Source organism: Nycticebus coucang, chromosome 14 (assembly GCF_027406575.1).
Source record: "Nycticebus coucang isolate mNycCou1 chromosome 14, mNycCou1.pri, whole genome shotgun sequence".
In the NCBI taxonomy this organism is placed as follows: Eukaryota; Metazoa; Chordata; class Mammalia; order Primates; family Lorisidae; genus Nycticebus; species Nycticebus coucang.
This window is the reverse complement of record NC_069793.1, coordinates 41,930,528-41,954,811: the sequence shown is the minus strand read 5'-3', so window position 1 is coordinate 41,954,811 and position 24,284 is coordinate 41,930,528. Positions and strand designations below refer to the sequence as shown.

General features: G+C 39.5%; 1 protein-coding gene across 2 annotated transcripts in view; it reads left to right on the top strand.

The window, feature by feature from the left end:
- The first annotated feature begins 468 nt into the window (after window positions 1-468).
- SLC17A6 (solute carrier family 17 member 6) overlaps window positions 469-24,284 on the top strand; it is a 41,676-nt gene continuing 17,860 nt past the window's right edge. Inside the window, exons 1-5 of one of the 2 annotated variants that reach the window (XM_053561140.1) lie at window positions 469-1,260; window positions 4,065-4,317; window positions 5,810-5,928; window positions 21,810-21,924; window positions 23,167-23,254. In XM_053561140.1, the coding sequence (XP_053417115.1) occupies window positions 1,175-1,260; window positions 4,065-4,317; window positions 5,810-5,928; window positions 21,810-21,924; window positions 23,167-23,254 (661 nt within the window). In that variant the 5' untranslated portion in view covers window positions 469-1,174. Of the gene's footprint in view, window positions 1,261-3,690; window positions 3,782-4,064; window positions 4,318-5,809; window positions 5,929-21,809; window positions 21,925-23,166; window positions 23,255-24,284 lie in introns of those variants that run through there. The other variant, XM_053561141.1, reaches the window with a different exon arrangement.

The following is a 24,284-nucleotide window of genomic DNA, read 5'->3' as shown; positions in this document are numbered from 1 at the left end:
AAATACATGAACAATAAAATTATGCAGTTTGTGTGCACATATTTTATATTCAAGGGAGCCCAGGTGTCCTAGAATACCGCTGGCATAAGTGAAATATGTTGTAATCTTTCCCCCTGCAACACTGTCATCGCTGGCGTCAGCACGCTGGACAAAATGTAGCAAACTAGAAGCAACTTGTCAATTTTTAATAAAGTCTTCTTCCCTTGCAGAGCTGAATGCACCATTCTCCCTGCAAACTCTGGATACGATGACATCTTCCCACATGGTTTCCATAGCATCCGTTCCTGAAGAGCCCCAGGATGGTCCTTGTTCAGGGCAATCGGCCCAGCTCCCCTAGAAAGTTGGCTACCTTGCTTGCCAAAAGCAGCGTCCCCTTTTCCGGAAACTTACTCTGTCCGTGGTGCTGAACCATTCTGCGGAGAGACCCGCCCAGACCGGCGCTGTCAGCCGGTGAAAAAAACTGTTCCCTGACGCTGCCCAAATCGGAACCGTGGGTCTGTTATTTACTCACGTCCTCCAAAAGCAGCAAGCCTTCTCCATCTTAATTCGACTCTACCGCAGAGCAGAGTGACGCCGGCGTGATGGGAGGAGGTCATGGGCAGGGAGGAAAAACCAATAGCAGCATTTGCTCACCTGAGACCTGAGCCGCTCCCGTGAGTTTTGAATGTGTGCTGTTCCTCACAGCAAAGACTCCATTTTACAAAGTGCTATTCTTTTGACTCTGCCCTTACACAGGATTCCGTGAAATTCGTCCCCTTCGTCTAAAAGCCAACCGATTTGAAAGCAATAAGCCTTCTAACTCGGGGATTTACACTGTTCTGCAGCGGACGGAGTTCCAGGACAAGGATTCACTCGTCTGCATCCGCCCCAATACCATGGCACTGCGTGCGCTCTTGGCCACCGGATCCTCCCCTTCCAATGAGACTTTCTGATTGTGTCTCCCAACTCTCCTATTAGGAAACCCGTGGGTTGCAGGCAGCTATTCTGTTGTATTCTATTCCCCCTCTCCCTCCCCTTTCTCACTCGCAGGCTTGCTGGAGGCACACCAGTCCCATTCTGCTGAGAAGGAAAAGCCCACAACTACCTTAAGCGATTAAGACAATATGCGCAACCTTCGCCTTTCATAGCGATCACTATTTAAATCTGGCAAGAGCCGAGAACAGTCCTTGCAAGAATGGAGTCAGTAAAACAAAGGATTTTGGCCCCAGGAAAAGAGGGGCTAAAGAATTTTGCAGGAAAATCCCTCGGCCAGATCTACAGGTAAGAGAAAGCAAACCCATGCTTACCTGGGGCTCAGCATGAAAAAATCTGCAGGGCCATTTCCGTAAACCCTGGTTGCTCAAAGCGATTGTAATATGATCAGAAATTCTTTTTGCTGTCCATTGCTAAAGTAGGGGCTGCTCTGGAAACCTGCTTACTGATGCAGGAATGTTGGACTAAATGAACCTGTCCTGTGTGTGTGTGTGTGAGTGTGTGTGTGTGTAACAGAGATTTTTGTTCTGGTACCTGCAGATAGGTTTTCAATTTTCCTACCCAGGACTTATTTATCCATTTTTTACAATTGAGAAATGACTGGCACCTGTTCAAAGAACAAATCTTTTCTGTCTTTTCTTTCTTTCTTTCCTTCTTGCTTTCTTTCTTCTTATAGATACTTCAAGTCAAATCGCTTTGATATAGAGAAATGAATAAAAATTACAATCCTTTAAAAAAAATCAACCAAGAAATTCCAAAGAGTAGTAACAATGTCAAAAAAAAAAAAAATCTCAGCTTTATGGCCATAGTAGAAAAATCCCTCAGTGAAATCTTTCTTCTGAATTGAATGAAGAGAAATCAAAATGTATCAGTAATTGAAAGCTGGAATTGAAGTAATTCTTCTCTCTGAAACTGAAAATATATGTATGCATATGTGGATGTGTATATATGTGTACATATGTATCTTAATTATTTGCTTTCTCCTAGAAGTCCATTTCTTGCATAGTAAATTCACAGTACATGTAAGAACCACCAGAATAATAACTAGCAAAATTACTTTGATCGAAAAATAATTTTTTAAAAAATTGTATACTCCCGTAGTGATTATGCTAATTATGCTGCAATTGCACAACTTTAAACAATTTTAAGTATGTCACATGAATACAATTTTTCTTAACATAAGGACAATAAAAAAAGGGCAAACAAAAAGATAAACGATTCTAAGAGAGCACTAATATTTTCATTTGGAAAACTGAAGTCGTTGTGAATGTATAAGAAATGTAAAGAATTAACCAATGCATTTTCCAGTTTTTCAGATCTCTTCAGAGATCTGGTGGGCTTCGTGTATGGAGGTTATGCACCTATGCGGCAGTAGATACCGCAAGGGCCCTGCAGTCCCGCAGCTACCTGGGAAAGGGCTGTTCATTCCCAGCCCAACTGCCATCAGGTGGAGAGTTCAGATGCAGAGTTCAACTTTGCATATTTGAGCATATAAAAGGAATGCAAAAAAAAAAAAATCACAGAGGCTGATTTTTTTCCCTCCCAGGATAAGTAAATTGTAATGTTTTCTAAAATTTTGGCTGGATTTTAAGAATGAGCCTTAATCTAGCTGCAACTACTTTTATGACCTATTTCCCATAGGATAGTTTATAGAATTTGGAAGTCTGACATTATTTTCCATAATCTCAATCGCCTGACAGCAACATTCCCAGCTATGCCTTCTTAGAATGGATCCAAAAATTTCATTTGTTTTTCCCCGTGTGTGTGAAAGCTATTGTGTGTGCATACATCATTTCAAAGGGCACAGATTAAAAATAATTACATAACTTATTGGAAAACTATGAGCAAACTACAAACGAAAAGGCTCTATTTTAAAAAATCAAAAGTATCAATCCCAAGGGGCTACGGAGATGTTGTTAGCTTTCACATTCTTTTTTTCATAGGAATTTCACGCTTATGTTGGGGACTAGAGAAACACCACCACTTTTTAATAAAACCATTCCATAACTCCACTCCGTGTTCGCCTTCTCCGCTCCCCTTTATTCTAAGGACCAAAGCCCGCAGAATTGAGTCAGACGAGTGAAATCTTGTGAAAATCTATAACACATTGTTTTTTTTTAATTGAAATCTTCCACATTGGAGTGGAAAGTCTTATAAAAGTTTATTTGGGGGGCTTGTTTATTGGGTGTCGTATTTTATGCCTTTGGAAATGGGCCCATGATACTTTTCCGTGTTTGTAGCGGGGATAGTAATGACGCAAGATTGTGAATAATTAATTATTCATGTTCTGGCAGTAGGAAGCTTAGGTGTTGCCATATGCTGAGAAGGTCTTTGTCTGCAATTCGAGTCAAAAAAAAAAAAAAAGTAAGATGTGTAACAGGAGTGTGAGCATTGACTCGGCACCCTAGGGATGGAGCAAAGGGCAACAGAGCGCTCGGCACAGTGGGAGAGCGTTCTCGGCCCTTGTCCCGCGTGGGCACCGGCCTGGAGAGGCCCTCGTCCTGGGGCAGGAGAATTGGGCTCAGCTGCAGGGCGGGATCTCGGCGTCCTCGGAAAAGAAAGCCTCAAATTAGTTAAAAAGAAGATAGCTGCGGTGCTGGGCTGTGGCTGGGCCCTTCCGCAGAGGAGCAGCCCTCAGAAGGCCGGGTGGCGGGATTTCACCTGCTGGCGAGCGGGTGAGATCCTGCGGGAGTGGGGAGGCGTCTATACAGGTGCGAAAGAGGCCCTGGGAACCTCTTCCCTAACAAACTGCAGAGCCTGCAAGAAAACGAGGCCCTAGCGGTCTGTATATGTGAATCAAGGCGCGGAGGTATGGATCCCGACAGAATGGGGGACTCACGGTTTGGGGCCTAAAGGTATTGAAGTGGAAGCGATGCAGAGGCGGGGAGGGAAGCGCAGAATGCTGGAGAACAGGAGGAGAGGTCTTGAAACTTGTTGGCGCCCACCTCCCTAACCTCCGAGGGAGCGGTGAGGTCAGCCGCCCTCCCCCCAGCCCGGAGCGGTCCTGGGACGCTGGACTGGGCCGGCGGTGCGGGTGCCTAACCCGGAGCGTCCTTGACCTCCCTCGCCCCCCATCCCGCTCTGCCACTCAGGGTGCTGGAGAAGAAGCAGGAGACCGGGGAGACCATCGAGCTGACGGAGGATGGGAAGCCCCTGCAGGTGCCTGAGAAGAAGGCCCCGCTGTGCGACTGCACGTGCTTCGGCCTACCGCGCCGCTACATCATCGCCATCATGAGCGGCCTGGGCTTCTGCATCTCCTTCGGCATCCGCTGCAACCTGGGCGTGGCCATCGTGGACATGGTCAACAACAGCACCATCCACCGCGGGGGCAAGGTCATCAAGGAGGTGGGCACAGCTGGGCGGCCTCGCAGCCGCAGCACGTGTCTGAGCCCCGTTTTCCTGTTTTCCTGCCTCTGAAGGAGGCCCCGCTGCTTCCACAGCCCCTGTCTAGTCCTGCCGGTCTGTAACAAAATGGGCCGCGCTAGGAGTGTCACCTCTCTTGTGGCTGGGCAGTTTGGGCCTTCTATTCCTCGTTTGCCAAGAGGAAAATAGGGTCTAGCTCACCAGGTGTTTGTAAAGAGTGATTCAGTACAAGGAATTGATGACTAACCTCCGCTAAATCTCAATCAAAATATTCTTTTGTTCAGAGGAATAGAATAATGGATTAGTTTTAGTTTTCCCCTGACTTCCTCCAATTCCCGCCAGAACATTCTCAGTATTAGAAATGAAACAGAACCGAAAACAGAAATCCAGTTAGCTGTACGCCCATTAGCAGGTTTGGGGGAGAGGTCTTCAGGGGTCTACCGCACCGGCGGGGAAAGACGCCGCAGGTGCAGGAGAGCCTTGGGTCGCTGGGAGTCACACCTAGACAGGAGAGTGTCCGGTCAAGGGCATAGAAACCCGCGGGTCGCAACTTCCTGCTTTAGAGAGCTGAGCGACCATAAAGCAGACGGGACAATAGGGAATGAATGCTCTGTGGGTGGTAAGCAGTTAGTGCAAGCGGCCTCTGGGGAGTCCCGGAGACCCTGCAAAAGGCGTTTGGTTTTGAAACGTTATTTGAAGAGAATGAAAGGGTCCCCAGGTCTCTGCGCTGCCCAGGATCAATTCTCTCAAGTTCCAAATGCAGATATTTCACCAGGGTTACTTGGAGATTGAGTCACCTTGGGGAGCCACCAGGGCTGGCCAGGGCGGAGTTAGAACTTGACCTTCAGACATACCCCTGAATAATGCCTCTCTCACCATTAACTCCCCCAAGTCCCCTGGTAACTCTAAACCTCTCAGGCCTATGTCCCATCCCCATTTCCCAGGAAGAGCATTTCTCCTAGGTACTTCTGAGTCCTGCACTTTCATTCCTAGGTCCCTGCTTTTTCCTTTTCCAGAATTTCCCTATTTAGGTCCTGAGGGCTGGATTCCATTCTCTAAGTCACCCCATTACTGTGTCCACTAAAAGGACGTTGGCCAGGAGTCTCCATCTGGCTAACAAATGTCTTCATGGGGAGTCCAAATTTCCAAGACTAGACCCTGAGAATTACTCGTTCTTTCGGGGAGATTCCACCTGCGTGCCAATAGCAGGGAGCAAAGCCAGGGCGCCCAGCTCGCTAGTAAATCCCAATAAATTTCGTTAATGAGCACGGTTTTTGTTTTTTTTTTTTCTCTCTCTCTCTCTCTCTCAATTAGAAGGGGCAATTTTGCTAGGAAACGAAAACTAAGCCACCCGTATTCCTACTCCCACCCCCAATGCCAGAAGTGCTCCCCAGCATTCAGGCTCTGGCCTGCTACCCACTGAAAGTAAATCCTGGGCACTGACTCTCTCCTTTTGTTTTTCCTACTTCCATAGAAAGCCAAATTCAACTGGGACCCAGAAACAGTGGGTATGATCCACGGTTCCTTCTTTTGGGGCTACATCATCACCCAGATCCCGGGCGGCTACATCGCGTCTAGGCTGGCAGCCAACAGGTACCTCGCGGGAGGGTCAGAGCTTGGAGGTGCATGTCTGCGCACTGGGTAGAGGCAGCGGAAGCTGGGGGTAGGCTACACAGCCCACGGGGTTTGAGAACTCCTTCCTGGGCGAGGTCTAGTTCCTTGCCACACTACTGGTGCTTCATTTCAGAATAAGGCGCCTGAAAGGATTGAGTCTCTCTGGGACCTGCCCAGGCTGTCTTCACCTCTGTTGCTGTGGCTGACACGTCTTTTGGCGAAAGGGTCGACATGCCTTATGGTCCCAGATAGGAGCTGAAGACAGGCTAGGAGCAGGCAGAGCTGGGGCAGTGCAGCCGAGTGCCCGGAGGGTGGGGGTCTTCACATGCTGTGCTGTCTCCCTAGCGTCCCTTGGGTGCCTGGGAATCCCGGGCTGCCGACTCCCTGGCAGGGCATGTTGAATGCCAGGACTGGAGCCCGCCCAGATGGTGCTCTGAGTCTGAAAGGTTTGTTTCTATGGAGGCAAGCGGGATTTCTGGCACCAAGGGTGCGATTCCCCGGTGTTAATGAGCTCCTCTGGGTAGGAGGGGCAGTTGGGGGAGGTGCTCAGCTGCATACAGAGGCCTCTTGCCCAGCAGCCTTGGTGCAACCAGGGTCCTAAGGCCAAGCGCTCCCAGCGCCCCCTGCAGAGACCCGGAAGCCTAAGGTGTAAGCACAGAGGGGGGTTGTCAAGGAGCCGGCCCCCTCACACACACCAGGAGGCCTTGGGTATCCTTGTTCCGCTGTGTCTCCAGGTAAACAAGACTAAAGGCTCTTAAGTCTGAATTGTTGAGCTCGCCACCTCCGGTATAGGGGGCGCCCCTACACCTTCAGCTACAGGCGCCGCCCAACTTTGGGTCTTTTAGACCTCGCACCTATGACTTCACCCCTCTCCCTCCCACCAAAAGTTACATTTTAGAGGAAGAAGATTAAAACTGGACACGACTGGTCCTTTGTCTCTATTTGTAACCTGGGCCCTTCCCAGCATTCACTGCAATCACCCAGGCCTCATCCCAAAGACTTCGCCACTCACCGCCCTTTTCACTAGAGCTGTCTTCTAGCCCAAGGTTTTACTCAGGACCTGGGGAGGAATTCTTGGAAATTAATTTCAGGAGTAACGAACCTAGGGCAAGGATTCTTGGCTAGATCTTCGAAATGTCAGGAGGGAAGTGTAAAAGATTAGGAGCAAAGCCTTTTGGATATCGTCTTCACTGCACAACAAGGATAGTTGACACTCAGAACAACTATGAGGCTAACATTCTTTTTTAAAAAATCAATTTAAGATGAAAAGTATTAACTATATGAAAGACCCCAATATGATGTGATATGTTAAAGAAAAATGGATATTAGGCAAAAAATTTTAAAGAAAATATTCTGTTAATTGTGACTATTTATGAACATGTTACATTTTGTTTTCAAATCCCCATATATAGTATCTTCAACCTTCCTAAAATATTTCCTAAAGCAAAATAAAAGTTCAAGAAAGATAACGGACACATACATAGTGGAAATATTTTCACTTTAGGAGAAAAAATCCCAATAATTCATCAGACAAGAATGTTACATAAAAGTCAATAAAATGTTAAATGGGAACAAGAAGGTGGTTCCTTTAAAAATATTTTCATAGTCAAAATATTCAGCTTGCCAAACATTAAAATATTGACATTTTCCTGCCAGTAAAAACCACCAGGGGTTCTCCAGCTACTCCTCTTTGTATAGCTGGGAGATCAGTAAGCAGGTATCCTGATTTTCATTCAAAAATAGAAGTTCATTGCTACTATTGTGTCCTGTTTAGTAGTAAATGACTGATGCTTAGGTTCTAACTTTGTAGGTTTTCCTGAAAGGAATCATTTCTGACTTTTATAATTCTTATTTGGACTCAAATTCATCTTTGAAGATTCAAGGGAGAGAATCTTCATATTTTCATATACAATATTTTGTGTTCCATGAGACTGAAGAAATGAGGTTAAAATTCATTGCAAAATATTATGAGCATATAGAAACTTATAGAGATAACTTATCACATCTGAATATTTTGATGTATTTGCTTCATTTTTTACAAATGAAATTTACATATAACAAAATCTTGTGAATACAGTTGAAGCCCTCTATGCAAAGAGGTTTTAAGCATATATAATATTTGCTTTTCTGGTAATAAAAGTATTTTATATTAAATAAGAGAATGATATAAGAAAGGTTAACAAAAAAAATCAAATAATTTAATCACCCACATAAACCTATTACTAATGTGTTGGTGAGTATCTAACTATTCCTACAAATGCGATGTAGAATTTTATCTTAGAAGGCTCTTTATGAATACAAGATCTGAGAGATTTTTATAATGTGTGAAAGATGGGTATTTCTTATTATTGGGTGGGATACAGATTCCTTTCCTTGTAGATGTAAAAGAAACTCACTGTGGAAAGCGTGGTGTGCCCTCACTGTTGTGGGTGGAACTAGCATGGAGGAAGTAAGAGGTGTAGAGACAACTCCTCAGAGGGGAATGGCTCCTGGTTACACCTCCTGGCAGATTTGTCATTGAAAAACAAACAGCAATAATTTGCCTTCTGAATTTTATTGTTTAAGCAAAGGCAACCCCAATTTTAATCAGAATAAACTCGTGGTCCTTTTCTTGGTCAGATTCTAAGTGTTCTTGCTTTCCTGTTCATTAGGAAGGATAAGGAGAGTAAGCAGGAGGATAAACTCAGTCCCAGAGGAGGGCTCTTGCATCAATTTTTCCTTTGTCTTTCCTTAAAGAGCTACTGCACTCCCTGAGAAAGAGAATTGAGTCACCTCCACGGAGGAATTAAAGGAAAATTCCTTACAAACTCATACTCCTTTAAGACGAGAACATATTTAATATAGTATAAAAATATAGTAATACAGTAAATAAAAATAGTAATAGAGTAATGAAAAAGATGTTGGTAGTGAGTTAATTTTATCTTTAAATAATACAAGACATGGGGTTTATAGTAATTCAGATATTTACAAATGTGAAATTCCTGAAGACTGTTTTGCCCTGCATTAAACACCAGGGCAAGTCTTTAATGGGGGAAAAACATAGTTTTTGAAAAGTGCTTTACTATAGAAAGTCAAATATACCAAAGGGAGTTTGGCCTAAATAATGATGTTTTAATGTAACACTGTATCACAAATACTATCTTGCCTTTATTAGGTGGCAATATTATTTAAACTGTATTTACCAATTTTATGCCTTGATTCTGTCCTCCTAATTTCTTCACCCTGCTTGAATATTTTTATATAATAATTACCACCTGTCATCCCATTATTTTACTAATTTATCTGTTTTTTTCTTTGATATCTTCTTTTCTCCAGTATAATGTAAGCTCTCTGAGTGCAGGTTAGTTTTGTCCATGTTTTTATCACTGCTATTTTGCTAACATTTCCAAGCAGGCTTGACCCATGATAGATATTTGTTGAATACATAAAATGAACATCACAACAAGGTGTTTTGGGCTTTAATAATAAGCAGTAAGATTTAGCCTCTAAAGCAAAACTGTACAGGTTCAGACTCCTGAATGCGTTACTTAATAACTAAATGACATAAAATACAATTTAACCCCTTTGAGTCTCCTTGGTATTTCAGTAAAAGAGGATTAATCAAAGTACCTACCTCATATGACTCAGTGACAGCTAAGAAAGAGAACATGTGTAAAGTTCTTTCAAGTACTAAAGCTAAGTAATTGTTGCTGTTATTGTTTACTGTTAAGAAAATGTTAAATTCAAAAAAGGAATTGGAAGAAGGGGGGAGAAAATCCTTACCATTCAGCTTAGGTGTGTTTAAATTTGCACTAAGTATTTGTAATGCAAATAGATTATTTCCATTGTGATTTTAAAAAGTCTTTTTTGTGGGTCCTATTTCTGCCTTTTAAATAATTTTCCCATATGCGTGGTTTGCAATCGAAATTACTGTTTATTGAAATTGTCATAAATCTTATCTGAAGGCTTAAAATGCTGTCCTAAAAATATTTTTAGTCAGGAGTATAGAAAACGCTGGTAATTCAGTGCATGCCATCTTTGAATTCTAACCAGGCTTAGAGAAATCCATTTAAGCCTGAGGATAGACTTCTCCATTGAAAGTGATAGTTTATTTCCCCGTACCTACCCCTAACCTTTATTTAAAGTGAGTTCAATTCCTAGTGTAACATTTTGCCTTGTCAGGTATTCCTTGGGTTTCTAAGTTGACTTTTGCTAAAGAAAAAAATGGCTCTTTACTGAGTGAGCCTCTAAGGATCACATGTGGCTGCAGCATGCATACAGTGAACTCCCTATAACAGGAAGCCCATACTGAGGCTGAACAGGGTGCATGTAATACAAGGCTTTCATTTTAGAGCAGTGGAAATAGTGTTTTATCTAAGGTTGCAAAAAGGTTGTGGCTAGATCTCAGGTGTCTGGTAATGCACAATCACACGTTACTTTTACATTGAAATTTAACTTCTTGGCCTGATGCTACTTACTTCATTGCAAAGTTCACTTTCATGAGTAGGTTGAGCCATCTGCTCTCTGAATGAGTGATTACGGTAGATCATGCCCCAAATCCAGGAGAGAAATCCCCGAATTAGAGAAGACTTTAGCAGGCCCAAGGGATCCTTAGTTTTATTTGTTCTTTTTTTTTTTTTCCAGGAAAAACATTCTGTAGCTTTATATTTTTGTTTGTGTTCCCAAATTGTTTAGCCACAATATGAGAGATTTTGTTCTTTTCTTTACAAAAGGCAAACTCCACAGCTGATAATAATTTAGACAAATAATGTGCTATTCTATAGAAGAAAGCATAGTATATAGAACTTTTTTCTGCCCACTTAGTCCCTTCAACTTGGGGCATCTAGAAGATTGCAGAGATGTGAGCATGACTGGTGAGGAGTAGTTTAGATCTTAGTAGTTTAGATCTGCAAAAAACAAGGAATCTGTTTCTTGGGGGGATTTTCCCTGATACAACTTAATTTATACATCTAATATAAAAGAGTAATTTATACTTAAAAATGTACAAATCCAAAAGCATGGTTTTAAAATTGTTTGCATATGCATATGATAAAGCTGAGATTTAACATGTTTTAGGTAAATATTTTGGCTTGTCTATTTGTGAAAAATCCTTGTAAGAATGACTTTCAGAAACAGAGGAAGACAGACATTTTGACCATAACATCTTCATGTCTGGAGCCCAGAAAGGAGAAATTTTACTGGAGCTATTCTGCCTTTCTTTCTTCACAGAAATAAAACAAAACAAAACAAAGCTGTGCTTTATTTATGTATTGGAATAAGCACTGAAAACTAAATTCTTAAGACCCATTATTAAACATGCACACAAATACACTATAATTATTATTTTTTTCTTTCTGCTTACCTATCCATTGCAATATCCATTTCAAGAAGGAGTTCTTTAAGCCTTCCAGTGAGAAACGCTTACTAATGTCTTTTGTGTGAGAAAATAATTCAGACTATAAACATAAAGCCTGCTGCAAAGGACCACCATCCTACTCCAGTAGAAATGTTTTATAGGCACCTAGCCTTTTAGGATTAGAGATGATTTTATCTCACTCATCTAGCTGCTGATCAAACATCTAGCCGCCTTCCTATTGTGGGCCCTATAGGTCAGGTATCTGGGGTATTGCGGAAGGGGCTTTCTTTTTCTGACAAAAGAAAATGCCTTTTACCACCAGATGAATAGATGGATTGATGGGGGGAGGGGTCTCCAAGGGCCTGCACGTGCTTTGCCCACATGAGCTTCTCTTCTCTTTTCATTCTCCAATCCCCTCAGTCCTTCCTAGTGCAGGCAGGCTTCTGTGGCTGTTGCTGCTGCAGCATTCTGCTACCGCAGTGCAGAAAGAGCTTCTGGAAGGGAGGGACATGATTTGGAGGGAGGAGAGTCAGGTGGGCAGCTGGTAGAGCGAGTCTCTGCTGCCATATGCCACAGTTGGGGCCATCTAATTTCTCTGTCATGAAGGATGAAGTCATTTTTACAACTTAATGATGTACCAAGGGACCCAGAGGGCTGTCTTGCGCCTCTGTATTCCTTTTTTAATATAGGAGTAGGGGCATCAGATGTGATAAAGGGAGGTGTCCAGGCTCCGATTTGATTAGATTAAATAGATTAAACAGCCTGAATCAGTCAACTCTTGCAGACCCTCCAGGAGAGAATTAGTCCCACACCTGGGGTGAAGAACACTAGTCCCCTGGTAAGTGACAAGTCACTGCCCAAATGGAAATGAATTGATTGATTTAGGGAAAATATATGTCATCTGTAGAAGTGACAAGTCACCAGTGTTCTTATCACCTCTTCTGGGCAAATCCTTTTGGGGTGAGCTTGATACTCAAGGGTGTGTGGCTAAGGACCATAATAAAGAGTATGACTGTGAGTGTCAAAGCCAACTCAACGGGCCACATTGAATCTTAATCACCAGCCCGTTGGTGATGTGGATTTTCAGCCGCCACATTTGCATTTCCAAACATTTCCATATCATGATTACTATTATATCTCTCCATTTTGGCTCTTTAGTGATATAGAGCTCTCTACCAGTATTCTTTGAAAGAGAAAGGAAAGAGGGGGGGTGGGAGAGGAAGAGGAGGAGGAGGAGGAAGGCGTTAACTTGAAAACAATCAAAATGAATTTATTTTCGTATGTTATTTGCTGCCTTAGAAATCATGAGGAAAACAACATGGATTTCAAAGGGCTGATTTTGAAAATCAGCTTTAATAAGCAAATAGCTCTATCATTTCATAGAGATTATAATGTTATTCTTTGAAAAATTAAAAGCACCTATTAGTTTCTAACTCTTTTCTTAAGAAATAGTCAGTATTTTACATATTATTTATACATTTCTTTCCCTTTTTTCCCTCTCCAGTTCAATTACTGATGCCCTTTGGCGTATATTCATATCAGGAGTGGGTTTTTAAGCTAGCACTTTAGCTGCAAGTTCTAAGGAGAAGGATTTGAAATGAAATATCAGCCTGGTTGAGATTCAGCTTACTACTTAGAACTTCAAGTTCAGCTATATATATATATATATATATATTTAATTCCCAACTTTGTGGTTTCATCAATTTGTTCGGTGATAATATTATTTTAGTTAGTTTATTGCTGAAAAAATTTACATAATTTGCTAATTTTTTTCACAGATAGTTTAATATACATATGTTAGTGACATAAATCTATTAGCTGATATAGAAAATCTACTTTTACAATTGAAAAAATCAAAAAGAGCCCCCAAATGGATAAGCATTTACTTGGAAAACATGTATTTATTTCCATAAAATGCTTTTTTAATGTAATAACTAGTATTTTTTGTTTTCCTGCTTGTTATTAACCCTTATCTAGAAGAAGTGGTGATCAGATCTTATGTGAGTTTTTTTATTGAAATGGATTGTAAAGCAAAAGGCAAAACAAAACAAATAATAGTAAAAATTATAATATAAAGCAGAAGTCAAAGATTAATTTTATTAACATGTAATTGGTTTATCACATTGACTGGGATCTTAAATTTATCTTCTATAATCACAAATTTATTAAAACATTCTCATTTAAATTGCATTATTGTTTGATATTTTATCAAATTTTTTAATTAGCCTGCAGACAGGCATTGAAGATGTACCTTAAAAATCCAGAATGAAATATCAAATGACAAAATTATAAAAATAAACATGCAAACAGCACACATTTTCTTTAGAGCTACTGAATTTAAGCATTAACATGGTCCCTAACCTTACATGATGATGTAGGGAATAGGCTTATCCTTCCCCATAAATAAAGAAAAATCATGGCATCTAGCTTTTATATTAAAGTGGGGAAAAATAGAAAACTATCTTAACTGAATGAAAACACAGCCTCCATCCATGTGAGGTGGAGAGGAGTGAGGGAATATCAGGAGAGCTTTTCTATCAGTGTGGGCCAGATTGCCCAGCTTTTCATAAATAGTAGAGACCATGTGTATTGAGGATGAGAAGAGAGAAAAAATAAATTATAACCTATCTTCAAAACTGCTTTATTCTCCATTTCAGGAGGCAGATGAAATTAGAATTGAATAGAATAACATATGTATAAGTATATATAAAATAGACATAATATATGTGTAATAGATATAATATAATATAGGTATAAATTATGATATAGTTATATATATGATATGGTTATATATAGATATATATTACACACATATATAATCTAATTTAATTATATATAATATATGAAGATGTAGTAAAAAATGATCTACATCTAAATATAAATATATTTACTGTGTGTGTGTATATATTTATATATAAAAATAAACTTTTAATGTACATCGTGTTTTTCCTCAGGCATTCTTATCCTTCTTTTCCTCATGAGAGAACTGAATAGGGAAAAGCAGTTATTTCCCCAAATACCAAGAGATGGTAAGGAGCAGAACTAGATTATAAATCACAGGATGTCTGATATTAAGTCATATTGTTTGTTACTAACACATTTCTCCTATTAAATATCTTCATAATGTGCTTTCTTTTAAAGTTTTTTTTTTTTTTTTTATCTTAGACTCTCTTAAAAAATCACTATATTAGCTAATGCTGGGCTAAGTCCATAGGAAAGAGCTAAGTGGGCTAAGTGCATAAAAAATTAATAATTTTAAGAATTTATCTATTTTCTTGGTTTTGTTTGTTAGAAAGGTATTTTGATAAGAGAATAACTTTAAAAACCTGTGACCATGGATATTATTTTCAGGGCAGTGGTGCTATGAAACCCAATTATGTGATTCAAAGTTAAGATTAGTGTTAGGCATAATAAAATTCCCATGGATATTAAATATTTCCTGGCATATAATAAATTTCCCTCTAGTGACGTACCAAAAATATATTTAATGCTTTTGTTTTTGTTTTCTGGCATCAGGGAAAACAAAAATGATGACTGTTAAATAAGCATGATGCAATATTTATAACTGCATTAAATATTAATAAATGGTGAGGTTCCTTGAGAGGATATTATGTCACTTCTGAGGCATTACGACCTAATTTAATTTTAAAAGCAGAGCCAATGGTTTCAGAGGCTGATGAGGATGTAGTGATTAACTGCTGGTGTATGGCAGTCAATTTCAGGCAATTCCAGGGTCCTTGGAAGACTAAAAGATGAGGCCAGACTGGAGCCCTGCTCTTGAATTCAGCAACTCTCTCAAATGAGGATTTATCCACAGGAGGACTGTGAGTTCTAGCCCAGAGCTGGCACTGTACAGTTACTAGATGAAAGTAAGTCAGCTTCCTAGAATTGATGGCAATTGACAGACTTGACCCATAGCAATAGTCTCTTACCATTAAAAGCTCAAAAACTACCAAATGGTCCACTGATTGGAAAGGATACTGAGATAAAGAAGGTTCAAAGAAGAAAGATCTGTATCACCTCTATAAATCTCAGGAAAAGATGTTATAATCGCTCTCTTATTTCAAGTCTTCACACAAAGGGAATTGGATGCTCATTCACAAACATTCTGCTAGCCCCATGGGGTTTGAAGAAGTGAAGATCTGGACCCTATTCTAGAAGAGACATAAATAGTGGGAAGAATGGGAGAACATATGAACTCATGGATTAAATTTTTTAAAAGTGATCTATAGTACTTTAGAAATGTCTGAAAGAGATTAATTGAAAAAGAGGTGTGGGTGTGGGGGTGGTGAGAGAGAGAGAGAAGGGTGGATAAGTATTGAGTGATAAGGGTAGAAGATACTAAGAAAGATATTGATCTAGAGAAAGCTGTGAATTTGTTTTGTTCGTCATTTTTTTCCCTTCCGATGTTTTAGATGGACTATTAAGGCATAGACCAGGAATCCTCAAACTTTTTAAACAGGGGGCCAATTCACTGTCTCTCGGACTGTTGGAGGGCCGGATTATAGTTTAAAAAAAAAAAAAAGCTATGAACAAATTCCTATGCACACTGCACATATCTTATTTTGAAGTAAAAAACAAAATGGGAACAAATACAATTCACACGGCTTCATGTGGCCCATGGGCCACAGTTTGAGGATGCCTGGCAAAGACTAAGAACTTGATTCATTTCAATAAATCCTGTATGACTTCACAATGAGACAGAATTCCCCTTACATGTCTTCATCTGCTTTGAGTAGCTAAAATTTCAGTCTGGCATGGAACTACCATGCATCCATTGTCACAGAATTAGCATTGTTTAATCAGGGCAAAATTATTCTAGAAGAAAGGTCTGAGGCATAACTATTCTTTGGAAACTCTCTTAAGGTTTAATAAATTTCTATGTGATGCTACTTAGTATTTAGAAATTATTTACTATGAACCAGACATTGTCCTCCTTCATAACTGATTCATTTAAATCTTCATGATATTCCTTTGATGTATGGAAATTTACCTCCATTGTACAGAGGGAGAAAGTGAGCCTTAGAGAATTTAAGTAATGAGAAACCACCCAGGTCATATCTAATAAAAAATTAGAACTGGATTTTAATTCTCACAGTGTAACCACAGAATATGTTCTTACCTACTTCTATATCATGCTGCTTAAATGTCTTCAAGAAAAATATGGCACCCACTCAGTTTCTCAGTGAGGATAGTCAAAATTGGGTCAGAAAATTTCACATTGCTTCTTGACTTAGTGATCTAATTTCAAATTGTGGTGTTTCCATTCTACCCTTTCCTCTCCCCTCCATAGTAAAAGGTCCCTTGTTTCCACTCTGTCCAACTCTGTTTATTCTAGGTCTCCAACATCTGTCTGCTTTTTGATATCTTAGGGTAGAGGGGTACCTAGCAGGTACTTCTGCTAAGCCAATGATTCTCAAAGCAAGGTAAGCAACCTGGGAACCTAATAGAAATGCAGATTATCAAGCCCATAAATACTGGCTGAGTCACAAACTCTGACAACTGGCCGTCTGTGTTTTAACAAGCCCCGAGTTTATTATCATGTGCTAAAGTCTGGAAACCACTGTACCAACCTTATATTCTTAAAATTCTTTTTCATACTCAGTTCTACTACTTCTTCCATGTCTTCGTTGAAACCCAGATTTCCTTTACAAAAAGACAGAACCCTTCATCATTGAGCCTCTCCATTTAATTACTTACGTGAAAACACAAGAAGGAAGCAATAAAATTCTTCTCTCCCTTCCCACTGTGGCTGCCATCTACTAGTCAGTAACGTTTCATCTTTCAAAGTTTACATTATTTTATATGCTGTTGCTGGCACTGTTAGGTGCTAGATTAATTCTGCTGTTTTTGTAGTATAGTAGATCTTAGTGGTTAAGCATCCAGGATCTATCACAGGCATGAGTTACAGGGCCAGGCCAGAAGCACCAAAAATTAAACTGCTGAAGGTCACGCCAGTAATAAGTGACAGAAATGAGCTTCGAACTCAAGACAGTCTGGCTGTAGAATCCATGTCCTTAACCCTCACCTAGTACTGCCCTTTTCAAAGACAAGAAATCAGAAGCTTAGAGAAGTGAAGCCACTTTCCAGTCACATAATTATTAAATGACAAAGCTAGAGTCCAACAAAAACGTTTGTTGCATACTGTGTCAGTCTCCTTCCCCTCGACCACCATCCATGACTTTGGCCCCTTGTTCCTTTGCAAACCATCATCTTGCCTGTAGTTAAGAAACATCTTGACACTTTCTACCTCCCTGGCTTCAGAGATCCTTCTCCCCTCAAGGATATGTGTGCTTCACGTTAGGGGCCTAAGCACCATGCATCCTCTGTGATCACCTCAAACTCCATCTTCTGTAAGATGTTCTAACTCCGGCCTCCACTCCTTACCTCCTTTTGCTCTACATTTCCTCAAACACTTCATGTTCATCATCTCATTCTAGATATTCTTACCTCACCCACATCACCTGCACCACCAGCCGTTTTCTTTTTTTCTTTCTTTTCATTTCAAAATATGAAGGAGGTACAAATGTTTTAGGTTACATGGATTGCTTTTGTAATGATTGAGTCCTGGCTATCGTGTGCCTATCACCCACACAGTGTTCATCGTACCTGCTAGGTAGGTACAGTGGGCGGTTTTGCTCCTCCCTGTGGTTGATTTCCACCCAGTGTCACTTCCCTCTGTGCACCTGTGTGCTCATCAGCTAGTTCCAATTTAATAGCAGGTACACGTGGTGTGTTTGTTTTTCCATTCCCAAGATACTTCACTTTTCAATACTGCCCTGGTCTCTAATATAGATTCTTCCACTGTTAAACCTTTGCTGATCCATTCCTTCCTTTTGGAATTTCTTCCTTCTTTTTCACATTCATCTTCCAAGGCCCAGTTAGAAAGCAAGTTTCCCTGTGAAATGTTTGCATCCTGGCCAACTCAACCGGAATGAATTTTTCCTTCTTTTGTTTTCTATTTGCACTTTTGTTAGTGCTGTTGGTGTATGTTTTCTCTTGGTTACTTATCTTTTTCCTACTGCACTGAGGGCCATCCTTGTCTTTTTCTGAGCATCTAGTAGCTACCGGGAAAAACACAGATTTTCATGTCAGAGAGTCCTGGATTCAAATCTCAGCTCTATAACTTGCTTTTTTTTTTTTTCTTTTAATCTCTTGACTAGTCTGTTTCAGTTTCCTTAGTTGTAAAATGAGAAGAAAGACTAACTCAGAGACTTGTGAAGATTAAGTGAGTTAATATAGGCATAGAAAGTACGGTAATCGCTCTGGAAATCTTAGCCCCCTTCTCTGCACACCCTTGTGCTAATCTCACAGAGGTTTGAAGTACCAGTGTATGACTGAATGTTCAGTGGGGAGGCTGCCTCAGTTTTAGCTGTGTGATAAGGCAAAAAGTGTAAAGGCGTCCCCAATAGGGCAAGAATCTTAGTAATCAGAATTTTAATTACTTATATATTAATCTGGATAGCAATTGTGTGAAACTGAAGAAGATAAAGTCATATGGTTTGGAGGGTTTAAGCTTAACTAGTGAAAGTCAAAGAATTTTCACACGCAATGGCCACTGATAGAAAATGTTGGTTAAAGGAATTAAGGAACTTAAAATGAAAAGTAATTAGACATTATCAAGAGATTAAATAGTTACAAACCTTGTTTAGGGCAATAATGAAAGGTGAACATTGACATTGATCTGTTGGTACTTTATTTCAGGAATAATAGTGTGGTTTTAAGTGGATTATTGAAGATTGTTATTTAAATGTATACTAGTAGGGCAAGTGGAGGGAAGGTATTTTGTGGGAGCTCACCTAACATGCACAATGCAAGGGGACATTTCAAAGCAAATAAAAGTATATTGTAAAGTCTTATCACAGAAAACGTAAGTAAGTGAGGGGATGATTATGTTAATGAGTTTGATTTAAGCATTCCACATTGTATATCAAATTATCATGTTGTACCCCATAAATGTATACAGTTATGATTAAATAAAAAGTTAAATTTAAAAAATAAATTTATAGTTACAGTCCTAAAATACAATACTAACTACATAGAATATACAACATTTGATGTAAATCCAAGTGGCAAAACTCACTGGATTTCAAAGAAGACAGAAGTGGATATAAAACAATCTGCTTAGAACTGGTTACCAACTTGAGCAAGTGATTTCCCTTCTCTCGGGTTCAATTTCTTCACCTACAATATGGGTTTATTAAAAATACCCAGGTCATTAGGTTGTTAGGTAGTTTGTGTATAGTTTACAGCATTAGAAAAGTTATCATGATGCAAGTCAAATAAGCACTTATTAAAGTTAGTTCTGACTATAGTGTGCGCTTTAAAAATGTTTCACAACTGATTTCTCTGTACTGGGGGTAATTTTGTCTCATAAGGAACATTTGGTGGTTACTGGCGACATTTCTGTTGTCATAACTTGGAGGGAGGTGCTACTGGCACCTAGTGGGTGAAGGTCACAGAAGCTGCCAAACTTCAGCCAATACATAGGCCCTGCCTCACAGCAGGGAGTTACCCAGCTCCAAAGTCAGTAATGCAGGGGTTGAGAAACCCTAAGCTAAAGAATAGAGAAACTTCATTTCTCACTGGATTATCTGAGGGGAGCAGTATTTAACAACCCTTCAAAGAAGGAGAGAGAAACTGATGATAGGAAGTTATATTCATAGAAAATAAAACACATGCATCATACTTCCAAAGTATAGGAAAAGAAGGCACATGTTAGGTGGACTTAGATAAAAAGCATTTTCCTCAAGCATGCAAAATTGTCTTTGACTTAAAACCAAGATACCTATTTTGAGCAAACATCTTGGAGGAAGAATGGAACAGAATATTTGCCTGATGAATGAATATTTAGCTCAGTGGAGAGAAGCCAATGGGAGAAGGTGGATGTAGGCTGCATACATCTTTACACAAACATATAAATAGTATAAAATTGATAGAAAAAGAGCTGTTCCACTTCTGCCTTTCTCAAAGCCATTTCTCAAATTTCAGTAGCATTAATGATCAAAGCCTCTTTCAGAAATCCAGGGCTTAAACGGTAATATTTAAATGTGCCCCCTGGGAAAAGCAGAGCTCCTATGAGGTGACCAGCCTTGAGTGAATTTAGATCTCAGTGTATAATTTGCTGATACTTGACCAAAACACACAGATAAGCTCATTCAAAATACTATGCTTCAAAACATCTTTGCAAAGAGAATGGTTCTAAAGGTACCCAATTAAGGGGGCATTTTTGTTCCTTAGTATAAACATTATAGAAGCTTTATTATTTTTAAAAAATGATGGAATGGAATTCATACCTGCACATGTATAAAGACTTTAGCACCATATTTCTATCAATTCTTTCTTGAATTGTGTGTATGTATGCTACTAGAGGTGCGCTTCAAACAAAATTTGTCTACCTACCTACCAAAAAAAAAAAAAGGTGAAAGAAAAAAGAAAAAAACCCCTGAGACATGTATTAAGTATAGTTGTTACGTTATAAAACCATGTGCTGGGTGGCGCCTGTGGCTCAGTGAGTAGGGCGCCGGCCCCATATGCTGAGGGTGGCGGGTTCAAACCCAGCCCCGGCCAAACTGCAACCAAAAAATAGCCGGGCGTTGTGGCGGGCGCCTGTAGTCCCAGCTGCTTGGGAGGCTGAGGCAAGAGAATCGCGTAAGCCCAAGCGTTAGAGGTTGCTGTGAGCCGTGTGACGCCACGGCACTCTACCCGAGGGCGGTACAGTGAGACTCTGTCTCTACAAAAAAAAAAAAGAATAGAAATTAAAAAAAAAAAAAAAACCATGTGCTGGGGGATCCAATCATGAGGTTTCTTTGGGCATTTAAAGTATGATTTTATTTATAAAATTTCTATGTCTGTGTAGCTTCTGAGAAAGTTCCACATGTTATAGAATATAAGGCACAATTCCATTTATGTACTCATCATTTTTCAATAAATCCAGTGAATATCAGCTGTGGCTTTTCCACCATGCTGCGTGTTGAGGATAACACAATGGATGCGGAAAAACAGGCTCTTGTCCTGCAGCCCCTTACAATGTAGACTGAAATAGAAACTAAAAACATATACGGTGACTCACTATGTATTTATAATTGATAATTTGATCTATTAAGATAACAAATACCCTGCTTCCCCGAAAATAAGACAGTGTCTTATTTTAAGGTGTGCTCCCAAAGATGCGCTAGGTCTTATTTTCAGGGGACGTCTTATCTTTCCTGTAAGTAGGTCTTATTTTCGGAGGATGTCTTATTTTCGGGGAAACAGGGTATACGTATAACCAGATTTATCGTATCCTTCATTCATTTCTTGTGGATCAGATAATCTAGACTATCTAGATAGTCCCAGTGCATGTTTACAATGGCTAGCCAAGCACATCCAGAGCATAATTTATTCTTCTAGAGAAAAACAATCTACCTTAAGATTATTTGCAGTTGTAGATTATCTTCAGTGTTTAACTTGACCTGAGAAATTTAGACCTGTGTGTATAAAATGCTGGATCTTTTTAACAGTGTTCCCATCTTTTCTATTTCAGGGTGTTTGGAGCTGCCATACTTCTTACCTCTACCCTCAATATGTTAATCCCTTCCGCAGCCAGGGTGCATTATGGGTGTGTCATATTTGTAAGAATATTGCAGGGACTTGTTGAGGTATGGATCTACTAGATGGTAATCATTATAATGTTGGCACAGAATTGAGAAACATTAGTTTATCTTTGACTTTATACATAAATGTATTTTAATAGGTGGAATCTACATCATGTTAAAGGAAATGAGACATTAGAAAAGTTAGGCAAATATTTTTGTTTATAAACAAGCTTAACTTATAATTGTGACTGCTTACCTTCTCATAAAATTGAGGTGGCTTAAAGAAATGTTCTAGTGACTATTTGACTAAGAAAAACAGGCACTTTTGTTTTTTTGCAGTTTTTGGCTGGGGCTGGGTTTGAACCCGCCACCTCTGGCATATGGGGCCAGCGCCCCACCCCTTTGAGCCACAGGCGCTGCCCAAAACAGGCACTTTTGTTAATGTGTTATAATAAGAATATTTAAGTTTGTCCTCTGCTAGTGAAAACCCCCAATTAATTCCTCTGCGGAGTTTTTTCACTGTCAGTCTTAATTCAAGATATGACTTGAATTATGAATATGTCAGTCCCTGTCAGTCTTAATTCAAGATATGACTTTTCACCAAAATATTTCACTGAATATATATACTTTTGTCTTCAAACTGTAATGGTTGGGTCTTGTTCCATCAGCCTGTGGAATGTGAAATACTACCATTTGAACACTTGAATTTGAGCTAGCAATTACCCCTTCTCCTTCTGTGGAGTGTAATGGGACTCGATAAATAATATAAAATATGAGGGCACTATGCTAATTCCCCTCCTCCAATAAAAATGATAGCATCAAAATAATAGGAGAAGGGTAATTATTTTAAGGGTCTTAAGTTCTACTTTCAGAAAGTATACATTCCAGTATCTAACCAGCACCTTCCCCTCTTTAGATAGATACCTTCTATTAGGGAATCACTGAATTTCATGCCTCACAAAAAGATCTTCCGAATTTCTCAAACTGTTCAGAATTGCAGATGAATGGATTTATATATCAACTCAATTTTTTTTTCTTTTTTTGCCTCAGTTGGAAGAAATTTGAAATGGAAAGAAGACCTTAGGGTGTGGAGGGACTGAACTGATTACTAAAAAGACTCTGTCTTATGTAGTCCAGACTGAAGGCTTTTAAAATAGAATGTGAGGGAATTAGTGCGAGCCATGAGTTGGAGCTTTTCCTAACACCTGTGACTGTCCTATAGAAAACAGCTTCAGAGAAGGGAGTATGCACATGTCACTGTGGCCATGGATCCTAAATGGTGAAATATGTCTCTCCCCTTCACAGGGCGTCACCTACCCAGCATGTCACGGGATATGGAGCAAATGGGCCCCTCCTCTCGAGAGGAGCAGACTGGCGACCACCTCCTTCTGTGGTGAGTATTGCGTGCAGATGTAGTGATGGTGGGTTAAAGTTTAGGAAAAACTTGGATAAGAATTGAAAGTTTGCTAGAGTCACTTGTAAAACCATCTAGTTTTCATGCTGGTACGTATGAGTGTGTGTGGGGGTAAGGTTTTGACCATCATTTCATTTTCTGTAGCTCTTAGGGTTCTTAAATCCTCTTTTTTTTCTTGTGCTGATCCACTAACCTAAGTTTTCAAATATGTTCATGGGTGGTTTTCAAAATAACTCTTCTATTGACGTATCTTTTTTTAGAAACTCAGTGCTATTTGCTTTTATTATAGCTAAATATAAAGATAGAAAAAATACAAATTTTATAAACTTCTATAAAGGTAAAAATATAAAGAAGTGGAGACTGAATTTATGTTTACAAACATTAATTTTACTGTGAATCTGGTCTGGTGTTAACACCTAACACTTTATCAGAATTTGTGTTTGATACAACTGTATGTTAGAACGTTAGTGGACAAAATTGACAAAATCCCTATACAAAATAACTATTGTAATTAAAATTAATATGATTTTCAACTACTCTCATAAGTGCTGTTGTTATACTTTCCTAATTATTACAACTTTAATTTTCAGAACAAAAATGACCTTACCACTATTTTATGTAACAGAATTAACAAACGTATATTAAATCTTTAATCCCAATTTTTAAAGTTTAGAGCTTTTTCCACGAATCTGAAACTACCTTTGGTTCACAGCTTACTTTTATCATATCTTAAGACAGTTAATGTGATTTAAAGTCATCCTTTGTCTGCAGAGAGTTCCTGTATTTTGTCTTTACACCAAACCAACAAGGCAGGAAAGTGGTTTCCTTTCCAAATATCAAGGAGAACATCTACCCATTTTAAAATTCAGAAAATTTGAACCACCATAAATAATCCTAATGATAGGAAATTAAGGCTGCTGTCATTTTTCTTTGTATTTCAACTATAACATTAGATTCACGGTGTTATTTCCTACAGAATTTATAAGCATGTGGGCTTAAATGATGGGCA